The sequence below is a fragment of the Oncorhynchus clarkii genome, chromosome 12, assembly GCF_045791955.1.
Source record: "Oncorhynchus clarkii lewisi isolate Uvic-CL-2024 chromosome 12, UVic_Ocla_1.0, whole genome shotgun sequence".
Taxonomy (NCBI): domain Eukaryota; kingdom Metazoa; phylum Chordata; class Actinopteri; order Salmoniformes; family Salmonidae; genus Oncorhynchus; species Oncorhynchus clarkii.
The window spans coordinates 86,372,446-86,395,056 of record NC_092158.1 but is presented as its reverse complement, the minus strand read 5'-3'; the positions used below and the strand labels follow the sequence as shown (position 1 = coordinate 86,395,056).

Genomic DNA, 22,611 nt, shown 5'->3' with positions numbered 1-22,611 from the left:
GATGCACTTTCATGTTAGGTTTACGACCTCAGATTGATGCTTAAAGATGTATAAACTGATGTATAAAACTGTCTTAAAACGATATACTTTGAATTAGATACAAGCGTCATGAAGCCTCTAACACATTAAATTAATTCGACTTTTTGAAAATCTGTTTTTGGACCTAACTTGCTTACCACTTTTTCCATGTGGTATCTTCCTTCACAGACTCCGTGAAATTATGACGAGATATATGCACATGGTTTCCCAGAAAAAAAGGGTGGCTCAACTAAAACTTTGGAACAACTTAGCCCACTCTCGCCACCAACCATGGGCATGAGGCCCTCTATCCTGTCTCCTGGAGGCCGCTACTGAAGCTCTCTTCTATAGGTGTGGACATTACACCCTTTTACTTTCCTCCTGCTCTGCTAGTAGAAAAACTAATTAAATTACCACCTGGTGATGTCACCAGTCAGACCAAAACTCCATCCCACCAAAACAGGCTGAAATTTCAGGCGTTCTTTTAAAACAGCTCTTACACTAAAAGGACATTATCATAGTTTTCACAGTTTCACAATATTATTCCAACCTCATAGTGTGGGAATATATATAAAAGACAAAAATCACAGTTTTGGCTGCACTGGGCCTTTAAGGTGTGAGTGGAAGACAATATTCATGCAATATCTGAGCCTTGATGTATATTATTTTAGCCAGTTTTTCCACAGCCATTGCAAAGTCATAGCAACAGAACTCACCCTTACATGTTAATATGATTTATTATAATATTTAAGGCTTGATTCTTTAGACCAGGGGTATTCATCCTGGGGTCTGGCAAAAATAAAACATTTTTTATTTATTTCAATGTTTTTATGGATATCGCTAGCAACAACAGAATAAACACATTTTGAATTACATACATGTGGTAAACCGTTGTTTAACCAGCTAAAAAGCTGCTATTAGTGAAAATGTGTTTGGAGTCATTTTTCTTGCTAATAGGCTATGTTAGAGTTTACACTTCCTCTTACAATTATAACGTGGGGATGTCAAAATAATGAAAAACCATCCACTGAATCTATATACTTTAAAATGTTGATTAGGCTACTTCTCATTCCCATTATCAAATCAAATTTAATTTGTCAAATGCGCCGAATAAAGCAGGACACCTGAGTTTTCGAAACAAATGTTTCAAATCTCCACATTTCACATGATATCAAGGGAGATGCTAACATGCGCTCGCACAAACTGACTCACACACAACCACACAAACTAAAGGTCACTGTAGACCTTACAGTGAAATGCTTACATTCATCTGAAAACATCAAAATGTTTTTTTGTTCACATATGATGGGGGTCCCTGGGTTGTCCGTTTGCCTGGGTGGGGGTCCCTGGCCGAGAAAAGGTTGAAGACCCCTGCCTTAGACTATTCTATATTCAAAGACGATATGTGTAGGACTATTCTTTCTGTATCAATATCTTTCTTACAACAGTTGATAGTAACTGGATCCTGAACCTTTCCCAGTCCAGAGTCTGTGGTGTACTTCATGTTGAATGGTAAAATGTGTGATGACCGCTCTAATAATGAAGGGTGTGACCTGTACAACTGAGAAGATGACTCATTCCTGTTTTAGATAATAGCCTATTCTGTATGAACTGGAGATTCAGCTTTTTAATAATAATAAAACAATATGAATTGATTAGATAAGTAAATCATAAATACATCATGTAATAAACCATGTCAAGTGTTATGATCGTGTTTAGCCATGTTCTTCTGGACGATACAGTAAGGTGTGTTGTACAGACAATATACAGTATACATTTCACACTTTCACAGTGCAATATAGGAAATAATATGGTTGACAATATTAGGATAAATTAAGATGTGTCCACCACACACACATTAGTTATTAAGTACCCATAGTAAACGTTGGTTCCAAGATAAGGTGTTACATCTGAGTGTTCACAAACTGTTCATTTTTCACATGGAGTAGTCAACAGTACTCCATGCACACTTAGTAGATATCTGTTGTCGTGTCTCTGGCTATGGAATTAAATGCTATTTTATCAAATCAATTCTCTGTAATTATTATTACCTGATTAAACTAATCATGTCAATTTAATTAACTAGGAAGTCGGGGGAACACAGAATAATTAGTTTATATAGAGCTACTATCTCCCCAAAACACTCTTAAAGATCTGATGATCTTTTATATCAATAGCAGTCAATTATTAATCGTCACCTTATTCAGTCTCATCTGAACATCGTCAAATTCTTGGTTATCGTCAAGTTGAATCAGCAATACAAAAAATTGGCTTAATTATTTATTTACTTAATACCAAAATAATCACACAGAATTACATATACACAGGATGGATTATACATTGATTACTAATCATGTCATAAAAGAAAACGTCCCTAGCGGAAGAAACCGATATGACGGCTGGTTACACAAAGAAAGGGTGTTAGGGTTGGAATGAAAGAGCGGGAAGACTGGGGAACAAAATGACTGGGTCTCTATTGCAGCTTGTGAATCTGTGCTATCGTAAATACAGAATCTTATGCATCCTAATAACCGCCCTTTCGGAAAAGGAAAATGTTAGACGAAATATTTACACTGAGCTGCGCTTCGATAGATGGGTCGAAGATGGAAGGCTGGTTTTCCCAGTAGAGATCGCCCTTGTCCTTTGAAGAATATTTCTGGTCGTAGTAACCCTGTCGTCGTGTGGTAGAGCAGATATGTTGTATTACCCTGTTGTTCTGAAGAGATTGTCTCCTTTCCTAGGACACGAACGTTTACAGCTGCAGCTGATAACTTGACTTCTAGGATGTACAACTTCTTCTTTAGTGAATAAGAGTTCAAAGTTCATTCCATTTTGTCATAATCAGCTCGTCATGATCTACACCCAGAAAGGGCTACGTCATGATACTGTACATGAGGTTTTAGTGTACTGTATATAAAAAGCTAGCTAAGCGACATGGAAAGGCTACTTTTAAACATTATGTTCCTTTAATTGATGATAAGGTTCAATGATAACAAATCAAGGTACTGTGCATTGAATACATACATGAACCTACACACACATTTACATTACAAAAACAAAACTGCTTGTAATATATGGACAGTAAAGAATTACTATACATACAACAACAGTATTCATTATATATTTGCACTTTATTCAAACAGGGACTTATTTAAAACCCTCTGTTTTTACAAATGACTTCTTAGTCATCTCAAAATATCACTGTTTCAAAACATTTACTAGCTCTTGTTTAATGTACTGATTATACAATACAAGAGTAAGGTATTGTTCATATAGTGTCTTAACTACAACACCATTTCAGTGCATAATAAACAGTGCCTCACTTGGCTCATTGGTACAACAGAATACATAACTCAGATACACGTAAGAGCCGCGCCACTTACTGACTGGCAACATCTCGTGGCAAGGTCACGCAATATCACGTGTCTAAAGACCTACTCATTAACACATTTAGGGAAATCCATTCCAAGAAAAAGGGGGGCATTACCAGAGACAACATTGTGGGCAACGCCATGTTTGCTTAACTGCCCTTTGCAGCATTCAATGACGGTGGCTGAGGGAGTCAGTCAGTTCGTCCAGCTCCCAATAGTCAGAATAATAATCCACGATGATGAGGTAGTTGGTTTTGCTGAATGTGAGTCCATTCAGACCTTGTACCATGGGAGGGGAGGGATTTGTTGGGGATGAATTTCTCCATTTGCTGTCACTTCTGAATGGAGTTGCAGGTGACACATTTGCTGTCTCTTCTGAATGGAGTTGCAGGTGATACATTTGCTGTCTCTTCTGAATGGAGTTGCAGGTGACACATTTGCTGTCACTTCTGAATGGAGTTGCAGGTGACACATTTGCTGTCACTTCTGAATGGAGTTGCAGGTGACACATTTGCTGTCACTTCTGAATGGAGTTGCAGGTGACACATTTGCTGTCTCTTCTGAATGGAGTTGCAGGTGACACATTTGCTGTCTCTTCTGAATGGAGTTGCAGGTGACACATTTGCTGTCTCTTCTGAATGGAGTTGCAGGTGACACATTTGCTGTCACTTCTGAATGGAGTTGCAGGTGACACATTTGCTGTCACTTCTGAATGGAGTTGCAGGTGACACATTTGCTGTCTCTTCTGAATGGAGTTGCAGGTGACACATTTGCTGTCTCTTCTGAATGGAGTTGCAGGTGACACATTTGCTGTCTCTTCTGAATGGAGTTGCAGGTGACACATTTGCTGTCTCTTCTGAATGGAGTTGCAGGTGACACATTTGCTGTCTCTTCTGAATGGAGTTGCAGGTGACACATTTGCTGATGAAGAGCTTTACATCCTCCGTAATCCATGGCCAGAAAACAGAATATGGTGTAATTGCAGACCGCAATTCATGGCGTTTCGTGATATAGGTGTACACTGATATCAGGAAACTCCCATTGACACCTGCCATTCTGGTGTCATGAGACTGATGGTTTCTTGACACAGATGATTTGTTTACATACCAGGTCAACAACTGTTGTTCCCGAAGCAAAAGAAACATACGCTCCTCTTTGTGTGTCCAGAAATCTCTCAGTGTGACTCACAGCCTATTTGGTTCTGAACTTCCGGACCAGCCTTTGTTGATTTGAGCATGACTCGTGTCTTAGTTAAGATGTTCACATCACTGTGTGATCCACCTGTTCCAGGTCAGTTGTGGCCAGGGCCAAAGCGTAGACTGGCTGGTGTTTGTGTTTGACTGTGCTCTGGGGTTGATTGAGCAGTTCTGGACAGGAAGTCAGTTTGTAGTTCTTTGCCTTGTTTGTGTTGCACATGGAGCTGGTATCTTTGTAACCTAAGCAACATTTTCTGCAGTCGCTTGGGTGCTGTGAGTAGGAATTTCTTGAAGACTGTCATGAGCGGCTTGTGTAGTCACTTTGTGACGAACTATATGCCAAGCAGATACTGATCAAACTTGTCACATGCAAAAACAATGGCGAGACAGTCTTTCTCAATCTGTGCATATCAATGTTCTCGAGGCAAATGCATTCAGGTTTTCCTTTCTCAAGGCCTGTCTCACTGGCATCACACTGCAGTGTGACTTTAACTGTTTAATAGTCCCAACTGCTGCGCCATGCTGTGGTAGCCATGTCCATTCAATGTCCTTGTCAATCAGTGGTCTAAGCGACTCCCACACATCAGATAGGTGGGGCATGAATTTTGAAGATAGTTCACAAACAAAAGCTGAAGAACAAACCCACATCCAGGTACTTCTTTGTAGGTGCTGGAGTTATAGGAGGCCCTCTGTGGTGAGAAGATGACCCATGCTACAGCACACTAGGTAGCTTTATCCTGAGTTTGTGTTCAACTTCAGATGGATATCTCTGGCTCTCTGCAGGAGAGCTGTGTGGTTTCTGTTGGGATCTGCAGTCGCTTGTTCTCACTTCTTCTCATTTGTGCCGCCACATCCATAGGGTAGAATATCCTCTACGATGACACTCAATCCTTTTAGTCCCTGTAGTGCTTCACGCTGCCTGCGCTGGTATTCTCCAGCTGCTGGCTTGATTCCAAAATGCATTCACAGCCATCTATACCTGCTTATCGGTGTCCAAAAAGTTGTTAGATAGCTGCCCGCTTCATCAAGTTTGACTTGCCAATGGATATCTTTGGTGTTGAGTACTGAGAATACTTTGGATATCTCTGGTATAATCTCTTCTATGGTGGGCATCTGGTAGTGCAATCTCAGTAAGGTTGAATGCACTGGGTGTACATACAGATTCGTAGTTTGTCTGGCTTTTCAATGACGACCATGTTGCTGATCCACATTGTTAGCTCTTTTGTGATGATTTTGTCATTAAATGTTTGGCCTTTGTAATATTTTCTTCCAGTGGAATATGTATCCGTCTTGGTAGCTGCTGCATAGGCAAGGCTGCTGCATTCACTTCTGTTGTTTGGTCATCTGACCCATTGTATTCCTCTACTAGATTGAGTTGAGGTTTGCTTGTTTACAAACTCTGGCAAAATGGTTTTGTTTGCAGCATGCTTTACAGGTGACACAGAATGCTGGGCATTTGGCTTTGGCATGTACTGAACTACAGTAATGACTGGGTGAGTCTTTTGTCTGTCTATTTTTGTTAATAACCCCTGTAAACTGTGACCATAAGTTTGGCCTTTTGATTCTGAACATCGCTCCTGGGAGGTACAGTATAATTTATTTTACAGTCTTTGGTTTACCTCCTCCCATTTTCTTGATTTGCATTGGTGCTTGTTCACTTGAACGACACGTCAATGGCTTTGTTCAGTGTGAGCTTTGGTTCTCGGAGCATGCATGCTTGTACACCAAGATTCTTAGTGACAATGACAAGCCTGTCATGGATTAGTTCCCTTCGTAATGCGCCAACAACCACGTGTCTGCTAGCTCCCTACGATTTGCAATGTACTGCTTTACTGTTTCACATTGACTTTTGTTAGAGTTGCGTCAATTCGAATCTGGTATCAGGATAAATATGACAATGAGTCACCGATTGTATACTATGTATTTTTTATTAGCTAAGCAATAAGTGGTAAATGCAATTTTCGTATATACGGGCTCTCTGTCCCACCTCGCAGGGCAAAACAGAGAACTGACAAGACGTATGTAAAACAGTATTCTTTATACTGTGATAGACAGTTCCAACCCGTCTGTTGGCCTATCACAGTAGAGACTGGGCGTGGTTTAAACTTGCTCAGCCTATTGCAGGCGCTCAGGCGGGTCCCCGCCTCTTGGCGCTTCTGTTGATAGATGTAACTTGCTGTGTCGAGTATCTATGCGCTCATTCCCTAGATACCGTTATCACATATCGGGTTTCTGTTATTGTTAAGTTTGAGTTCTAACAAAAACAGTCTGTGGTTTGCTACACTACGTTCTGTATGTGTCCGTTTTTATGTTATTCTGTATTTTTCCATCATGAGAAAGTCCCATGGCCTTGAAACTGTTAACAATGTTTCAAGTCAGCTATGTTGCATAACACATACATACATCCACACAAGCCAACAGCAGATAATATTCAATCATATATATGGTAATGGCTACAATGTAAAACACAGAAACCATTGAAGCATTGAACACGTACTTCTCGTAGATTATGTTTCTGGATGGTTGAAATTGTTTTTGTAGCGCCTCAATATTTTTTTACAAGTCCGTTCTCTGCTTCAGGCATATTCAGATGCCGCTGTAACAGGTGGCATTCCTTTCCCATCACTGTTAGCAGAGTTGTTATGCAGACCCTTTCTTCCTTTTTTTCCAGACAGGTAGATATCTCATAGTTTTACCATTGTGCTCGAAAGAATGTCCAGTTATCATATATATCGCTCTTCATGTCCTTGGGCTCTGATACAGGAATTGCCAGGTAAGCCATTTGTTTCTTCTTGTTGGCTAGTTTGTGGGCAAGGCCCTTCATAGAATGCTTTTCTCCGTTGAGGACATATCTTTTTGGTTCTGACTTTTGACATCATGTTTTATGTACTTATTATACAATACAAGAGCAAGGTATGGTTCATATAAGTGTCTTTACTTCAGCATCATCAGGATTGCATGCATACAACTCCATGCAGTGCGTAGGAAACAGTGCCTCACTTGGCTCACTGCTACAATAGAATACCAAACTCAGATAAAACAGCAGTGTCACTGTTGACTGGCGATATCTCGTAACAGCTCTTAGATAATGTAGTAGGCGATCACGTTGGGAGATTATTTTGTATTAATGCTTGTGGTTTGTAGCATTAATCCTTAGACCTGTTAGATTAGTCCAAAACTTGAATGTCAAAAGCAAGCACCCCGTCAAAAGAAAAGCCTAGGTAGAAAGTGACATTTTCGTTTGCATTTGGTAGAGAGGCTGAATACCGTGGAATGACCCTGATCTTGCTCCCTTTGGTTGTACCCTGAACAAACAGGTGTCCATTTTCTGTCCACCCTTCAACACGTTTCAGCAATCGTACAACCTCGGGGGTTGTCCACACCTCACCTCCGAGCCACTTCATTCTTCTTTCACTGAGATTTCCTTTTATGTGCTTTTCAATCAGACCCTTGTGGACAATCTTGTATAGACCCCTTGCCTTTCCAAGAAAGAAGTGGGTCGCTATTCTACTCTTCCTTGGAGGAACATGTTGAATTTTGAGCTCATAAAGTCTCTGAAGGGCATCAATTGCTGACATTAGGACTTGGCTATGAGCTGGATTAGTGTTCTCTCTGCTTGGCTCCTCTGGCCAGAGCAGAAGTAAGAGAAGAAAGAGAGCACTAGCTGTTGACATGTTTTTTCCCTCTGTGTTAAATCTCATGCTGAGATCTTGGAGTTGTTGAGGTAAAAGTAACTTTGATGAGCCAGGTAAAGCACAAGCAAGAGCTATCTGACAAAATATGAAATTGACAAGTTCTGTCTGGTCAAGGTCATTCCTTTTGAGGTTTTCTGGATACATGCCAATTATTGCCTCCAGCTTTTTAGCAGATCTCTCTGTCTTCTGATCATAGAGTAATGACAGGATGGACGTGACGTTTCCTCCTCCTAGCTTGTAAATTTTCATTTGTCTTTGGAATGGGTTGGCTATTTCAGGATTAGTGGCTATTTCAGCATCAATGTTGTCAGGCATTGGGTTGCCTAGATCAGAAACATTACAAAAAAAGCCAGCATACACAGCACTCGTCCTTGTTAGCCATTTCCTTGGATTGTGTACTTGTTCAGGCTCTCTTGTGTCAAGTTCCTCTTCCTCGTCACTAATGTCTGTCTGAAAGTAACTGAGGTCTTCAGAAATGCACTCAAGAGCATGGTAAATACTCTTTTGCATTCCTTTCAACTGGCTGTGGAAACTCCGCCAAGGATTTGTAACTGCCTGTGGTTTGTAGTCAGTCAGCAAATATTTCATCAACTCAGAATTTCCACCTTTGGTTGAAAAAACATCAACTGATGATATGAGTTGAAGCAGTCTACATCCAACATCCACCTCCCCATAGTAGGAGCTGTTCAGACTGACTGTCTTTTTTAAGGGTGTTTTTTCTGAGGCACGGAATGCAGAAATTCCTTTCAGAGCAGTGTCAATGATGTCAGTAACCTTTTCAGGCACTAATTCTTGCTTGTCAAGGGTGTCATGCATGTGATAAAACCACCGCTTGTACACCTGTCCTAATGTGTCAAGGACAAATGTATCATATGGCAGGATTTCTTTTGCCTCTTTAGCCCAACGTAGGGCTTCCTCAAATCTTGTGTTTGTGTAAAGCAGACGTGCAAGCTGCTGGGCAACAAATGGATCTTTTCCTAAAGATGTGTAAGCTGCTTTCAAAAGATCAACAGCTGTTTGAATGCCCCCTGTTTCAGTGCTGACATGTTCAATCAGAGGAGAGAATGAACTGTCTTTAGGATCTCCTCTGCTTTTTTTGTTACGTCTGATGAAGAGAACTTGGATGAACTTCCAAAATTCATCCTTGCCAAACCTATGGTTCATTAGTACTTTGTCCTGTAGTAGATCCATTGCGATCATGCTTTGAGGCAAGGTTGTAGAGAGTTGCTTCAGAATTTCCTTTGCCACCAGTGGATGAATTATCCGTATGGACGAGATGTGTAATGGACTTTCTCCTTTGAAAGGTGAAAGGTGTATGAAAACAAGTCTAGCTTGTTCGCTGAGACAGTCCAGAAATGCATGGTAACGGATTTTATCCATGTGCATATCTATGCCAAGGGAAGCCTCACAGTGTGACACAGATATGTAGGAGTCATGAATGTAACAGTTCAACAATGCTACAAATCTCATAAGCCGAGTGATAAGAGATGAATGATCAATTTTGTCCAGCAGATTTTTCACAAATCCCTCAATGTAGCTTGGTTTAAAGCCCTCACTCATCAGTACAAATGTGAGAATGAAGTCGGGTTTAAAGTCCAGCTTTAGTTTCTCCAGTTTCCTTGAGAAGAGAGTCTTCTCTCCATCTGTCAGTTTGTGTGTCACAGCGACGGTCTGAGACGGCAATGCTCGGCACATTCTCTCTGGATCATGAGACATTTTGCAGATGAGCAGGATAAAACATAGGACAGAGGAACTTATTTTTTTTGTTGCAATAGCGTTGCCTATTTCCCGCCTAAGGTCATCCAGATAATCTCCATTGCAATCTTCCAACAGCAACAGTACCGGTAGACAGCTGTTTTTGTCCTTTTCTTCATATTCCCGTAGACGCACTGCATGTTCACACACAGTTGTGAATTCTTTTGATTGTTTGACAACTGCACATCGCAATTTTGTCCTCCAACTCCAGAGGATCTGTCGTGCAACTGTACTCCCACCACTGCCAGGATGGTGACATATATTCACAGTCTCGATGGGTCTTTTGACTCGACTACCCTGTACAATGTTCTCCAGAATTTCATTTGTTTCTTTGTATGCGTCTCGCTTGATGACCTCCCCACATAGATTTTTGTCTGCAAGCCACAAATTCATCCAGTCTATCTTCCCACCTTGATAGAAATACTTTTCAATGGTGTTGATTTTGTCTTGGTCCATTATCTCCACCTTTGTGTTATCACACTGGTCAACACTGACTATGTCCAAAGAATTAATCTCATCCTCTTCAACTGGCTTTAAGAAGCACAAGCCTTTGTTGAAGACTGGTAAGCGCCTTGTGGGTCGACTAACTGTAGGCTGAATAGTTTGAATAGTGGCATCAACATGACTCAGTGGCATTTCAACAATACTGATCTCTTTGAGTGCAGCCATGCTACAAGATACCTGGGCAAGGCTTGACCACTTTTTGTAGTTCTCTTTAGACTCTGAAATGATAGCCAAATCGTCATGACCATTCATTTCTGCATAGAATTCATGGAATGTATCAACAATTGGCTGTTCGACCTGAGACATGAGCAAGAAAACCACCACAAATGACCCTTTAGGAAGGATGTCATTGCAGATGACGGACACTGCCCTTTTCAGTAGCTTTTTTTTGGTTTTCATCCAGGTTTTTTCATCACAAGGTTTCTCATCTCCAAGGTAATCGCTTCGCCCATTGCAGAAAATCCAGCTTGGTTTATCAAAGAGCTTCAAACGGTTTATGAAGTCAGTGGTCTTCACCCCACTATCATTAGCATAGTCATGCAGGAAATGAAGGTTTGTGGCATGGTGCTCTTTATATTTCTCACATAGACCCGATGTCTTAGAATCTGGGTCAAAGTCAAACACACAAAATATATTCATGTGAGTCAAGAAGTTGATGTTCTCAAGATGTTCTTGTTTAAGTTTGTTTGTCACGATGATGTAGAACAGTGAGTCATCCATGTACTTTTTTCCACATGTGAGGAGGATGGAGAGTTTTCTCTTCTGATCCTCTCTACAGTCAGAAGCTGTTTGGTTGTCTGAGAGTTCAGCCTCCTCTCTCTGTTGATCTTTGTCCCTCAGGTCTTGAATGAAATGAATTAGGCCATCCTCTGATATGCGGGGTGTGTTAGCCCCTACTCTGTGGTAGGTGGCTTTCTCCTCATAGATTACTTTGTTGGATTTTTCGCTGAACTTTGGAATAGTGACACTGTACAGTTTGTCTTTTACCATTTTTGCCTTGGGGACAACATCATATTCAATGATCCATGTTGTTTCACTGGCCTCCTTGTCAATTACCTCAATGAACTTTGGGTTCCTTATGCATTTCCTGGCATCACACTGATGCGTTGATCCTCTGAAGCTCTTTTCAATGTAATCCAATGCATCCACAAATAAATCTTGGTTTTCAACTGGTATTCCTATGATTTCACCATGTTTGTAGATTCCTTTAACTTTATCCATAACCCCAAAGTGTATTGTGCCATTGGACCGCATATTCATGCATGCACATGCAAATCTGAGCACCTCACTTGCAACTTTGACCTTGAGTTTTTGTGGTTCCAATTTGTGGGCATTTTCCAGTGACTTGTATTCATGGCATGGAACAATAATGTCTTCAATTCCGGTCTCTGGTGGAAGTACTGTATTTTTTACATATCTGAATTCTTTTTCAATGTCATCAAATTTTCGAAAGTCACAAAGCGGCAAAGATGCCCCGCCCGATTTTGGTTCACATTCATTTGGTATGGAAACGGGTCTACTTTCACTTTTTTCACTGGATCTTGAAACTTTGTCTTTAGATTCTTGTGTGAACACAGCACTAGATTCAACATGGCTGGTATCTCTCTGTGTGCTACTGACGGCTTTTGTTTTTTGTGGTACTGGCTTCAAAAGTTCATCTCGTTTGTGCAGCATTAGTTGGATTTGGCCGCCTTTCATTTCAATTGTATCGCGTAGATACTTTTCCTGTAACTCAATTAGTGCAGGTCCTGTAACCTCCTCTTCGTACAGTTTCAGAATGTACTTCTCTTTCACTCCAATGGATTCTAACCAGGAGCTCACATGGGATTCTGTCCATTCGCCACATGGCAATTTGTTCCACTCTGTAAAAAATAATACTCACCCATATAAGACTTAATGTTCATGTTATATCAATATTTGCATCAGGGTTGGGGTGAATTCTATTTTCATTTTAGTCAGTTAAGGTAGTGAATTAAAATTAAATTAATACAAATAATAGTCAGAAAATAATTAATAATGATCTATTGAATGTGTAACTATTTGTAATTTTAAAGTGTTTTCATGGTTGCAAAGAGAGGGACGCAAAAGCCATCTCAATTCATGAATGAACAACATAGCCGGTTTACATATTTACATTTAAACATTCATCAGATGATGGATAATAGCCATTCCTCTCTGATTACATTTCATGACTAGGCTTAAGAACTGTGACACATTACATTTTTTATTTTCTTATTCCAGGTCATTATAAAACTTTGGCCAATCATTTAAAATGGATGAAACTTGGAGCTAAACATATCTAGGCCATCTCTACTTGATGTATAGAATTGATCAGAAACAGAATCCAAATTTCACTGATAGATATTCATTCAATGTTTTGTAAAACTACACACAGTATAAAAGTATTTGACAGTTTGATGTATCTGACTTACCCATCTTATAGACACTGCATGTCATTTAATTTCGGCATCTTTGAGAGAGGAAAATAAAAGGAAGGGTAATTGAGGCAAAAGTGAAAAATGAATTGTCAATAATTTTGCACTTGGAAAATGATTTACAATGAAATCATTCAAGCCCTGTTTATACCTGGTGCTAACATGCATTGTGTGTCCTGATCTTGTCCACATTTAGATTTTTAGACAGGTGTAGATGATTAAAATAACTGTTTGTGATCAGCTCTTCCTGACCTCAGGAGGTAGATAGAGGTATTGTATCTGGATATCTTACTGGATGATCAAACCATTTAAATCATCATTATACCCCTGTCTAAAACCATTGACAGGTGGCACCTTTGACCTAAGGCATCATTATTTGTATTAACATAAAATAATCATTATTTTGACAAATTTATTTTAAATAATTTGCATATAGGGAGGGATCAAGAAATAAAGTCACACTGTAAACAAGGTGGATGGCTAATAAACATATAAAATACCATATGTAGAAACAAGAAACCTTGATCAGAAAGTGATTGGGTCACCTTGATAGGAACACAACAACCACATGTTAGCATAAGGTGTAAACAGGGATTCAGATGGGTGCTTATCTACCCTCATACATGAACTTGATATTCAGCGCAGCATTGTTGTTCAAAGACAGGTTTGTCAGCTTTGACAATCACTTCAACCAGGAACCTCAGAACTTCCTCTTTAAAATAAAATGTTCTATGTTTAACTTTCATTAGTTGGAAGTATATGAACTTAATTTAAAAGTTTGAAACACATGTAATTGCATGTGTTTCTCACCCTATAATTCCTGCAGGAGTTCAACGACTCTTCTCTACACACCTTTTATCATTCGCATAACACAACATTAAGGAACGACAGTTAACGATTCTGAGTCCAGATTCCAAAACATAAACAATTCAATTCCAGTTCTTGTTTCTATATTTTATATATAAATACCTTAAATTATGTGCAATCGTAACAAAATGTTGTTCACTAAAAGTTCAGGCAGATATCATTCTTAATAGCTGAATAAAGTTAAATAGTGAGTCATTAAAAATGTATTGGTTTTATACAGAGATTCTAGAGATGAAATGGCAATGTTTAATGGTAACGTCGTAGATTGTGATAATCTTATGCCCTTAGTAATTATACTCTTTTGAATCCACAACTAAACCTAAACACATTGCACTTTTAAAAGCCTTTATGATTATTATGGCATTCAATTAGCTTCTTACAAAATACAAATGTTCCACAATGTTTAAGTACATTTCCTTCTGCTCACCTTGAAACTGACGGCTGAAGTTGTATTCACCATATGAAGTGACTACTTGACAGTGGGGTTGCTTTTATTTTCCGGGCATAGCAACAGGGTGTGTCTTCTGCCAGGGCAGTCCACATAGACATGCACTCTGTCCTAATGCCCCCGCGCATTTGAATAAAGTCCATCCTTTTGAACTTTTAAAGAGTAAGTGTGATATTATGGGGCTGACAACGTATTGAATAATAATGAACATAACTATCTTATCCTTGGTGCATACACATATTTAACGGTTTGATACATATTGTCATAAAGTATTTCTCTCCAATCAGATATGGTACTTAATGAGTTAATTATGTTGCAACAGCTAAATGTTGCAACACTGAAACTATGGGGGTTGTGCTGAACAGGAAATCGAAGCTTCAGGAAAGAAACGTCAAGGAATCGAAACTTCAGGAAAGAAACGTCAGGAAATAGAAACTTAAAGAAACAACTGGGTCATTCTTCAATTGCATTAGGCCTATGAGGGCTATTCAAAAGAAGTCCCGTTTCATTAAAGTACAAAAGGTTATTTTAGTATAAAAATCTTGTGGGAGTAACCAGATGGTTACTGGTGTTACTAAGAGGATGGGTTGAAGCCCAGGTCTCCTGCACACCACAACATTGTGTTAGCCTGCTGAGATAGGCATTAGTTTGTGGAGCTCGTCTTCAGGTCGCAGCTATAGATGGCTTACTAACACATTACAATGATAAACAATTACTCGGGTACCATCCAGACCTGGGTTCAAATAGTATTTAAAATCTTGGGTATGTGGGGTCTGCACTTTTGGGGCTATTCCATTGATTAGTCAATAGAGCTCGCCTCGTCTCCCTAGGCAGACATGTTGCCTCCCACAATATAAACAAGACTAGAGGGCACCAGGCAAGCTCAATCAAGCACAGCTATGTCTTGTATTTGAAATATACTAAACCTGGGGCTGCTGACATCTCTTACTGCCATTGTGGCTCTGTGCTCCCAGCCTGTTGTTTGAATAGTGTGTAAGGAGTTTTGGTACTGTGACAGTAAAGATACACATTTCAATTTTACAACGGATTAATACACTTTTATTGAAAGGGAGTTTCATTTTGAAAACTCCTTCTAAATGATGTTGAATACATGTGTTATAAAGGTTGTTATGCATGATATTGAAACTGTCATAGAGGTGTTATGGCTGGTTTCATAAGGTGTTATGTATAGCTCCATGTATAGTGCTACCCAAATATCAATATTTAGGCTGGAATTCAATTTGCACATAAAAGTTATACCACACTGCACGTTCAGAAGTGAGTTTGAGCCAGCAGTGTTCAGTTTCCTGCATGTGCTCACAGCCATTCAACAAATATGGTCCTGTTTCCTCTCAAATGTATTCATCTAGATTGTTGACAGTTGGGGCTTTCAAGTCTTCTTCCTGTGCTGAGCTCATAGGTGGGAGAACTATACATGTACACAATGCATAACCGCAGAGCTTCACAGTTTAGTAGCCTATAGGAAACAGTCCTCCTCACATGATTCAACATTAGGGTGATATGCTAGAGCAGGTCATGTGGATCAATACATAAGTAAAACCATGAAGACCAGCTGGTATTTGATTTGGATATTCATTCTCACACTGATGATCAGCACTGGTAAGTGGTGAATTTCCATTGAGGGGTTTCCTCCGGGGACTGAGGTTAAAACTAGGTTTTTTAGGAACACAATAAAAGTTGTGTTTGGCTTTGTTGGAAAATAAAATATATTTATGTTAATTTAGCCATTCAATCATATCACCTGCAAATTCCAAAAGGTTATCATTAATACACAATGGAGGTTATGAGTAACTTGCATGAGTTTTAATCCATTACCCTCACTAACCCACAACCGTCTCTCCAGCCCGTCAGGAGGTGATGTACATAAAGGGCTCAGAGGGGCAGTCAGTGGATCTCTCCTGTACACCTGAGCAGACAGGTGGAGCCCCTGTCAGTCTCTACTTGACCCACAGGTGTGTCCGGCCTGAGAGGGAGGTGCTGTTCATGGCCAAGGACCGGAGTCCCGGGACGGTGAGGGTTAACCGGCTGTACAAAGATCGTCTGAAGGTCACAGGCGGATTGAACTCTGACCTGCTCAACGTGACCATAGCCCATCTTCAGCGCACAGACACAGGCCTGTACATCTGTGAGTTTGTCTACACAGCTGACCCCTCTGACCGAACAGTCTCTGGCAGTCTGGAATTCTTCCTGTTTGTTGACGGGACAGGTACGTGATCATGATTTGGCTATAGCACTGAGAAGGAACTATCAGTGGTCACCAACCATGGTACTGGAGAGTTACTGAGAGTGACGGCTTTAAGCCCTGTTCATCCTATGTGTCCACATTCTCATTGGGGGGAATTCCGACCTGAGTTAAATGCAAGTGAATGGAACGTAATTCCCTTTTTATGCACTGTTACCTCCACGTAGTCTGACCTTAAATTTAAGCATGAGAATAGAATGCTATTCACCCCGCTATTCGTTTGGGTGGAGATCGATGAATTAAGGTGTGGCGGAGATGTGTCTACAGATACTCTGCATTCTGACCTTGATTTAGGGATTTATTCCATTTGTAAAGCTTAAGTGTTACAGATTCCGCGATATAAATGTAAAGGTCATTTCCGATTGAGCCGACATATGCACCTATAAGCCACCTACACATAAGCCACCTAGCTAACGTTAGCCACCTAGCTAACGTTAGCCACCTAGCTAACGTTAGCCACCAAGCTAACGTTAGCCACAACAAATTGTAATTCGTAACATATCATACGAAATGGATAATGGACATCCACAAATGAATACATACTATACAAAACATATCATACTAATTGGAGTGTCCTGGATTTAGACTTACTATGTATTTGGATAAAAGTGTGTGGGTGTTGATTGTGCAGAGAGTGTGTGTCAGTGCTCCAGCTACCCCCCACTGATCTACACCATCTCTGCAGCAGCTGGCCTGCTTCTCCTCGTCCTCATCTGCCTGTGTGCAGTAGAGTGTGTAAGTAGCCTAATCAACCCGAATCTTACCACCATACCACAACCAAGTATGTTAATGTCGAAATTTAAATGTAACTGTTACTCTCGGAATTACTTCATTTTATTTTTCAGACACATGATGAACATTGTTTCCACATCTAATTTTAGTCAGGTATAAAGTCATGAGTAAATTTGTCAGTATAAAAGTATGCCTCATATCCATTTCAGGCTAAGCTGAGAAAACGTCATAAAACACAAGCCCCCATCCCCATCTATGAGGAAATGAACAGTGGGTGTCAAGGAGCTGGAAGTGCCCAAAATAACCATCCTGTGCCTACACACCTGGAGGAAACAGAGTCCCCTGTGTACGCCAACCCCCAGGCCAGACAAGCACAGGAGAACCACTACGCCAGCCCCCGGCATATCACTCTGAAGCCCTGAGCGAACCCCTAATGTTTTTTAAAGGGGGAGTGGATGGCAGAAATAACAGTACCAGAGTTTCAGATACATGTTCTAACCCACTGTGACAGGTGGTGGGAAAGAGTTGGACTGTCATCATTGCTTTTTCAAGTGTGTGCAAGATCGTAAACTATTGGTCCCACCTCACCTCTCTTTTCTACAGTGTCAAGGAGTCACCCAACTATGGTTGCCCAACAAACCCACCTACAGGATGAGAATGGAAAAGACTGAGAGCTAGTACATAGGTCACTGTGCCTGTATAGGTGTACTAGTGGTGCTACCCTCAGAACAGGATCTAATAGGGAAAACTCCAATCTGCAAACTAATTGACAAACACCAACATCAAGAACTGACCACAACACTCTTTAACAGACCAGAAAAAAACTGCAATTTTATTAATAGATGAAAGAAGCTCCATAGTTCATGAAAACATTGTTTTCGGTGCATGTCATTAAACAATCACATTCTATGAGGAGAAAGAGATACATTGAGAAAATAAATCATTACAAGCCACTGACTCTTCTTTAAATCTCAGTACAGACATTTTTCCTTAATATTTCAAAACCAAAAAAGGCAAAAAGCAGCCCTAACCCCAAATCCCCGTCCCACCCATCATCCCAACAAAAACAAAATAACTGAATGAAACGACAGAACATACAGATGGGGTGACGGGCACAGTGCTAAAGAGTAAGACGCTCATTGGTTTAGGAATACACAGTATAGTAATGTAGCGCAAGGTCAATCTGAATACACAGCATAGCCATGTAGCGTGATGTCAATCTGAATACACAGCATAGCCATGTAGCGTGATGTCAATCTGAATACACAGTATAGCCATGTAGCGCGATGTCAATCTGAATACACAGCATAGCCATGTAGCGCGATGTCAATCTGAATACACAGCATAGCCATGTAGCGCGAGGTCAATCTGAATACACAGCATAGCCATGTAGCGCGATGTCAATCTGAATACACAGTATAGTAATGTAGCGCGAGGTCAATCTGAATACACAGCATAGCCATGTAGCGCGATGTCAATCTGAATACACAGCATAGCCATGTAGCGCGATGTCAATCTGAATACACAGTATAGCCATGTAGCGCGATGTCAATCTGAATACACAGCATAGCCATGTAAACAGCATAGCCATGTAGCGCGAGGTCAATCTGAATACACAGCATAGCCATGTAGCGCAATGTCAATCTGAATACACAGCATAGCCATGTAGCGCGATGTCAATCTGAATACACAGCATAGCCATGTAGCGCGATGTCAATCTGAATACACAGTATAGCCATGTAGTGCGATGTCAATCTGAATACACAGCATAGCCATGTAGCGCGATGTCAATCTGAATACACAGTATAGCCATGTAGCGCGATGTCAATCTGAATACACAGTATAGCCATGTAGCGCGATGTCAATCTGAATACACAGCATAGCCATGTAGCGCGAGGTCAATCTGAATACACAGCATAGCCATGTAGCGCGATGTCAATCTGAATACACAGCATAGCCATGTAGCGCGATGTCAATCTGAATACACAGCATAGCCATGTAGCGCGATGTCAATCTGAATACACAGTATAGCCATGTAGCGCGATGTCAATCTGAATACACAGCATAGCCATGTAGCGCGATGTCAATCTGAATACACAGCATAGCCATGTAGCGCGATGTCAATCTGAATACACAGCATAGCCATGTAGCGCGATGTCAATCTGAATACACAGCATAGCCATGTAGCGCGATGTCAATCTGAATACACAGTATAGCCATGTAGCGCGATGTCAATCTGAATTAAAGAAGCCAGATGTTGGGGTCTTGGGGTGGGGGGGTAGGCCTACCCAACCAAATAAAAACAGTGGATCCCAATACCCCTGCATAAAATGTGCCTTGTACCCATCAAAGCCCCCCCCCCCCACCAAACTTGTGCATAGATCATGATCCTTTACAACCAGCTAGTTTTAAAAACATCCTCCAAATAAATCGACTCCAAATAAATCGCCGTCAGTTATTTTCCCTGTTCTTTAATACCCAACATAAGAGAGAATGACAGAGGAAAGAGAGTAATGCACAATGGTCCTTATTCAGTCAGGACAGGACTTCTAAGAAAATACAATAAAGTTTCAAAACATACAGAATTTGCATGTTCTTTCACGGTCATTTTTTTGTAACAATCAAAATCAAATGATAATTTTGTTTTTAAATGTAAAGCAATTTTAATAAAAATGTATATAAAGCACTCCATTTTTTGTAAGTTCATTTAAAGCCCATTATTTGGTTAATATGTACAGTGCCTTCATAAAGTATTCACAGCCTTCACTTTTTCCACATTTTATTGTTACTTAGTGGGATTTTTTGGGCAATGATATACACAATTCTCTCATTTCAAAGTCTAAGAAAAACATCTAATATTTGTGCAAAATTCATGAAAAATAAAACACGAATATATCTTGATTAGATAAGTATTCAACCCCCTGAGTCAATACATGCTAGAATCACATTTCAGTCTGAGTAAGTCTCTTTCCACACCTGGATTGTGCAACATTTGTCCATTTTTCTTTTTAGAATCCTTCAAGCTCTGTCAAATTGTTTGTTGATCAATGTTAGACAACCATTTGTAGGTCTTGCCATTCAAGCAGATTTAAGTCAAAACTAACTCGGCCACTCTGGAACATTCACGGTATGCAACTCCAGCGTAGATTTGGCCTCGTGTTTTAGGTTATTGTCCTGCTGAAAGGTGAATTCCTCTCCCAGTGTCTAGTCTAGTGGAAAGCAGACTGAACAAGGTTTTCCTATAGGATTTTAACAATTACAAGCATACCCATAACAAGATGCAGTGATTGAAAATATGGAGGGACAAAAAGTTTATTGCTTTGCCACATTTTTTGAAGTATTACTTTAGTGCCTTGTGGCAAACAGGATACACGTTTCAGAATATTTTTTATTCTATACAGGCTTCCTTCTTTTCACCCTGTCAATGAGGTTAGTATTGTGAAGTAACTACAATGTTAGTGATCCATCCTCAGTTTTCTCCTGTCATAGCCATTATACGCTGTAATTGTTTTAATGTCTCCATTGTCCTCATGGTGAAATCCCTGAGCAGTTTCCTTCCTCTCCGGCAACGCAGTTAGGAAGGACGCCTGTATCTCTGTAGTGACTGGGTGCATTGAGACACCATCCAAAGTGTAATTAATAACCACCATGCTCAAAGGGATGTTCAATGCCTGTTTTTTGTGTGTTTTTTTTACCCATCTACCAATAGGTGGCCTTCTTTGCGAGGAATTGGAAAACCTCCCTGGTCTTCATGGTTGAATCTGTTTGAAATTCACTGCTGACTAAAGATAATTGTATGTATGGGGTACAAAGATGAGGTCATCATTCCAAAATCATGTTAAACACTATTACTGCACACAGAGTCCATGCAACTTGTGTGACTTAAGCACATTTTTACTCCTGAATGTATTTTGGCTTTCCATAACAAAGGGGTTGAATACTCATTGAATTTAGAAATGTAGAAAATCATAATTCCACTTTGACGTTATGGGGTATTGTGTGTAGGCCAGTTACCAAAAAAATCTACATTTAATACATTTTAAATTCAGGCTATAACAACAAAATGTGGTAAAAGTCAAGGGCTGTGAATACTTTCTGAAGGCACTGTAAACTGCTACGGATTTAAAAACAAAGGATATTTTCTCTCTTTCTGAAATTCATAAGTTTTTCAGTGCTTCATTTTTTTGAATCTTTTTTTTTTCTTCGTACATTAAAATGGAGTGGAGTCGGAACTCTGGAACCCTGGCCTTCCTGAGACAAGATCCACTTTATGTGTGCAAGATAGTGAGCAATTATGTTGTTTTTTTACAAAGGAAAAATGTAATAAAAATGCACAGGCTTTAGATAGTCCATGAAATCAACATAGAACAAAGATGTCAAAGATCAAATATAACATGACAACACTGTTGGATCCCAGAGTTCTGAAAGTAGCACAATATTAAAATCTTCATTCTGTAAAGTGTTTTTGTTATTCTTTTTAAAAATGGAAGTATTTGTCCTTTTCTTTAGTTTTTCCAACATTTTCATACAGTTAATTCATTTTCCTCGAACTTCAGACAAACAACAATGGTTGTAAACCGTCAGTGGCCTTGCAGAAAACAAGCAGACATAAAACACGAGATTTTAACAAAAATGAAACTGAACAAAAGCTAACAAACCAAAAAGGTAGGCACCTCTGAAGTGAGCCTTGTAATCAACCCTCCTTCTGATGTCTTGTCCTTCGGTTTCTCCCTGAATAGACAGGGAGAGCTACAAGTCTCTCTACCCAAACTCTATGGCCACAGGTCTTCAAAAATACTTTTTTTGTAACTTTTTTCAATATTTGTTTTTTTTTGTTGCTTTTGTATACTTTTTAAGTTTATAATCTGAAAAAAATGGTGCAATACTTATACTTAATAATCCATATTTTTTCTTGGATTATTCCACAATGAAAGCCACTACAAGGTATATAAACATATTACAGATTAAAAACACTTATTTTCTTAAGTCCTTGAGTAAACATTTACACGTGAAGTCGCCGTCTGCCCCCAGTATTTTATCTGGCGTTGTTCGATTAGCTTGAGGGGAGGGCTGACACTCAGTGCAACGCTAGAGTCTAATAACAATAAACATCACAATATACTTTGATAAGCCAAAAATAAAACATAAAACTAATATACAGAATAGAAATAAAATGAAAAAGCGGAGATGATTCCCGCTGTAAATCACAGGCTCACAATCGTTTGAAACCTCATACACACGGTCTGTCAAACAGACACATCCATCCACCCACCCATGAATCATACAGTACAGGCAACCTTGTGCAAACACTCAGATACAACAGATGT

General features: G+C 39.8%; 2 protein-coding genes across 3 annotated transcripts; one reads left to right on the top strand and one right to left on the bottom strand.

The window, feature by feature from the left end:
• Positions 1-6,494: 6,494 nt before the first annotated feature.
• LOC139421571 (sterile alpha motif domain-containing protein 9-like) lies at positions 6,495-14,332 on the bottom strand. The gene is made up of 3 exons (XM_071172598.1): positions 14,269-14,332; positions 12,972-13,009; positions 6,495-12,401 (listed from the first exon to the last, which is right to left on the bottom strand). The coding sequence occupies exons 2-3, from the start codon at positions 12,994-12,996 to the stop codon at positions 7,753-7,755; spliced, it is 4,674 nt and encodes a 1,557-aa protein (XP_071028699.1). The 5' UTR covers positions 12,997-13,009; positions 14,269-14,332; the 3' UTR covers positions 6,495-7,752.
• A 1,362-nt stretch (positions 14,333-15,694) lies between these two features.
• Positions 15,695-18,107, top strand: LOC139421570 (uncharacterized). 2 transcript variants are annotated; one of them, XM_071172597.1, is made up of 4 exons: positions 15,695-15,909; positions 16,154-16,516; positions 17,238-17,287; positions 17,494-18,107. In XM_071172597.1, the coding sequence occupies exons 1-4, from the start codon at positions 15,852-15,854 to the stop codon at positions 17,704-17,706; spliced, it is 684 nt and encodes a 227-aa protein (XP_071028698.1). In that variant the 5' UTR covers positions 15,695-15,851; the 3' UTR covers positions 17,707-18,107. The 2 variants fall into 2 exon arrangements, with proteins under 2 accessions (XP_071028698.1, XP_071028697.1); XM_071172596.1 differs by having other exon boundaries at positions 17,184-17,287.
• The last annotated feature ends 4,504 nt before the right edge of the window (positions 18,108-22,611 follow it).

Excerpts from the sequence above, each read along its gene's own strand:
- LOC139421571 (XM_071172598.1), bottom strand. The coding sequence starts at position 12,996 with ATGACATGCAGTGTCTATAAGATGG. Across the intron at positions 12,402-12,971 it reads ATGCAGTGTCTATAAGATGG|AGTGGAACAAATTGCCATGT; the intron begins GTAAGTCAGATA and ends TATTTTTTACAG.
- LOC139421570 (XM_071172596.1), top strand. The coding sequence starts at position 15,852 with ATGAAGACCAGCTGGTATTTGATTTGGATATTCATTCTCACACTGATG. Across the intron at positions 16,517-17,183 it reads CCTGTTTGTTGACGGGACAG|AGAGTGTGTGTCAGTGCTCC; the intron begins GTACGTGATCAT and ends TTGATTGTGCAG. Across the intron at positions 17,288-17,493 it reads GCCTGTGTGCAGTAGAGTGT|GCTAAGCTGAGAAAACGTCA; the intron begins GTAAGTAGCCTA and ends TATCCATTTCAG.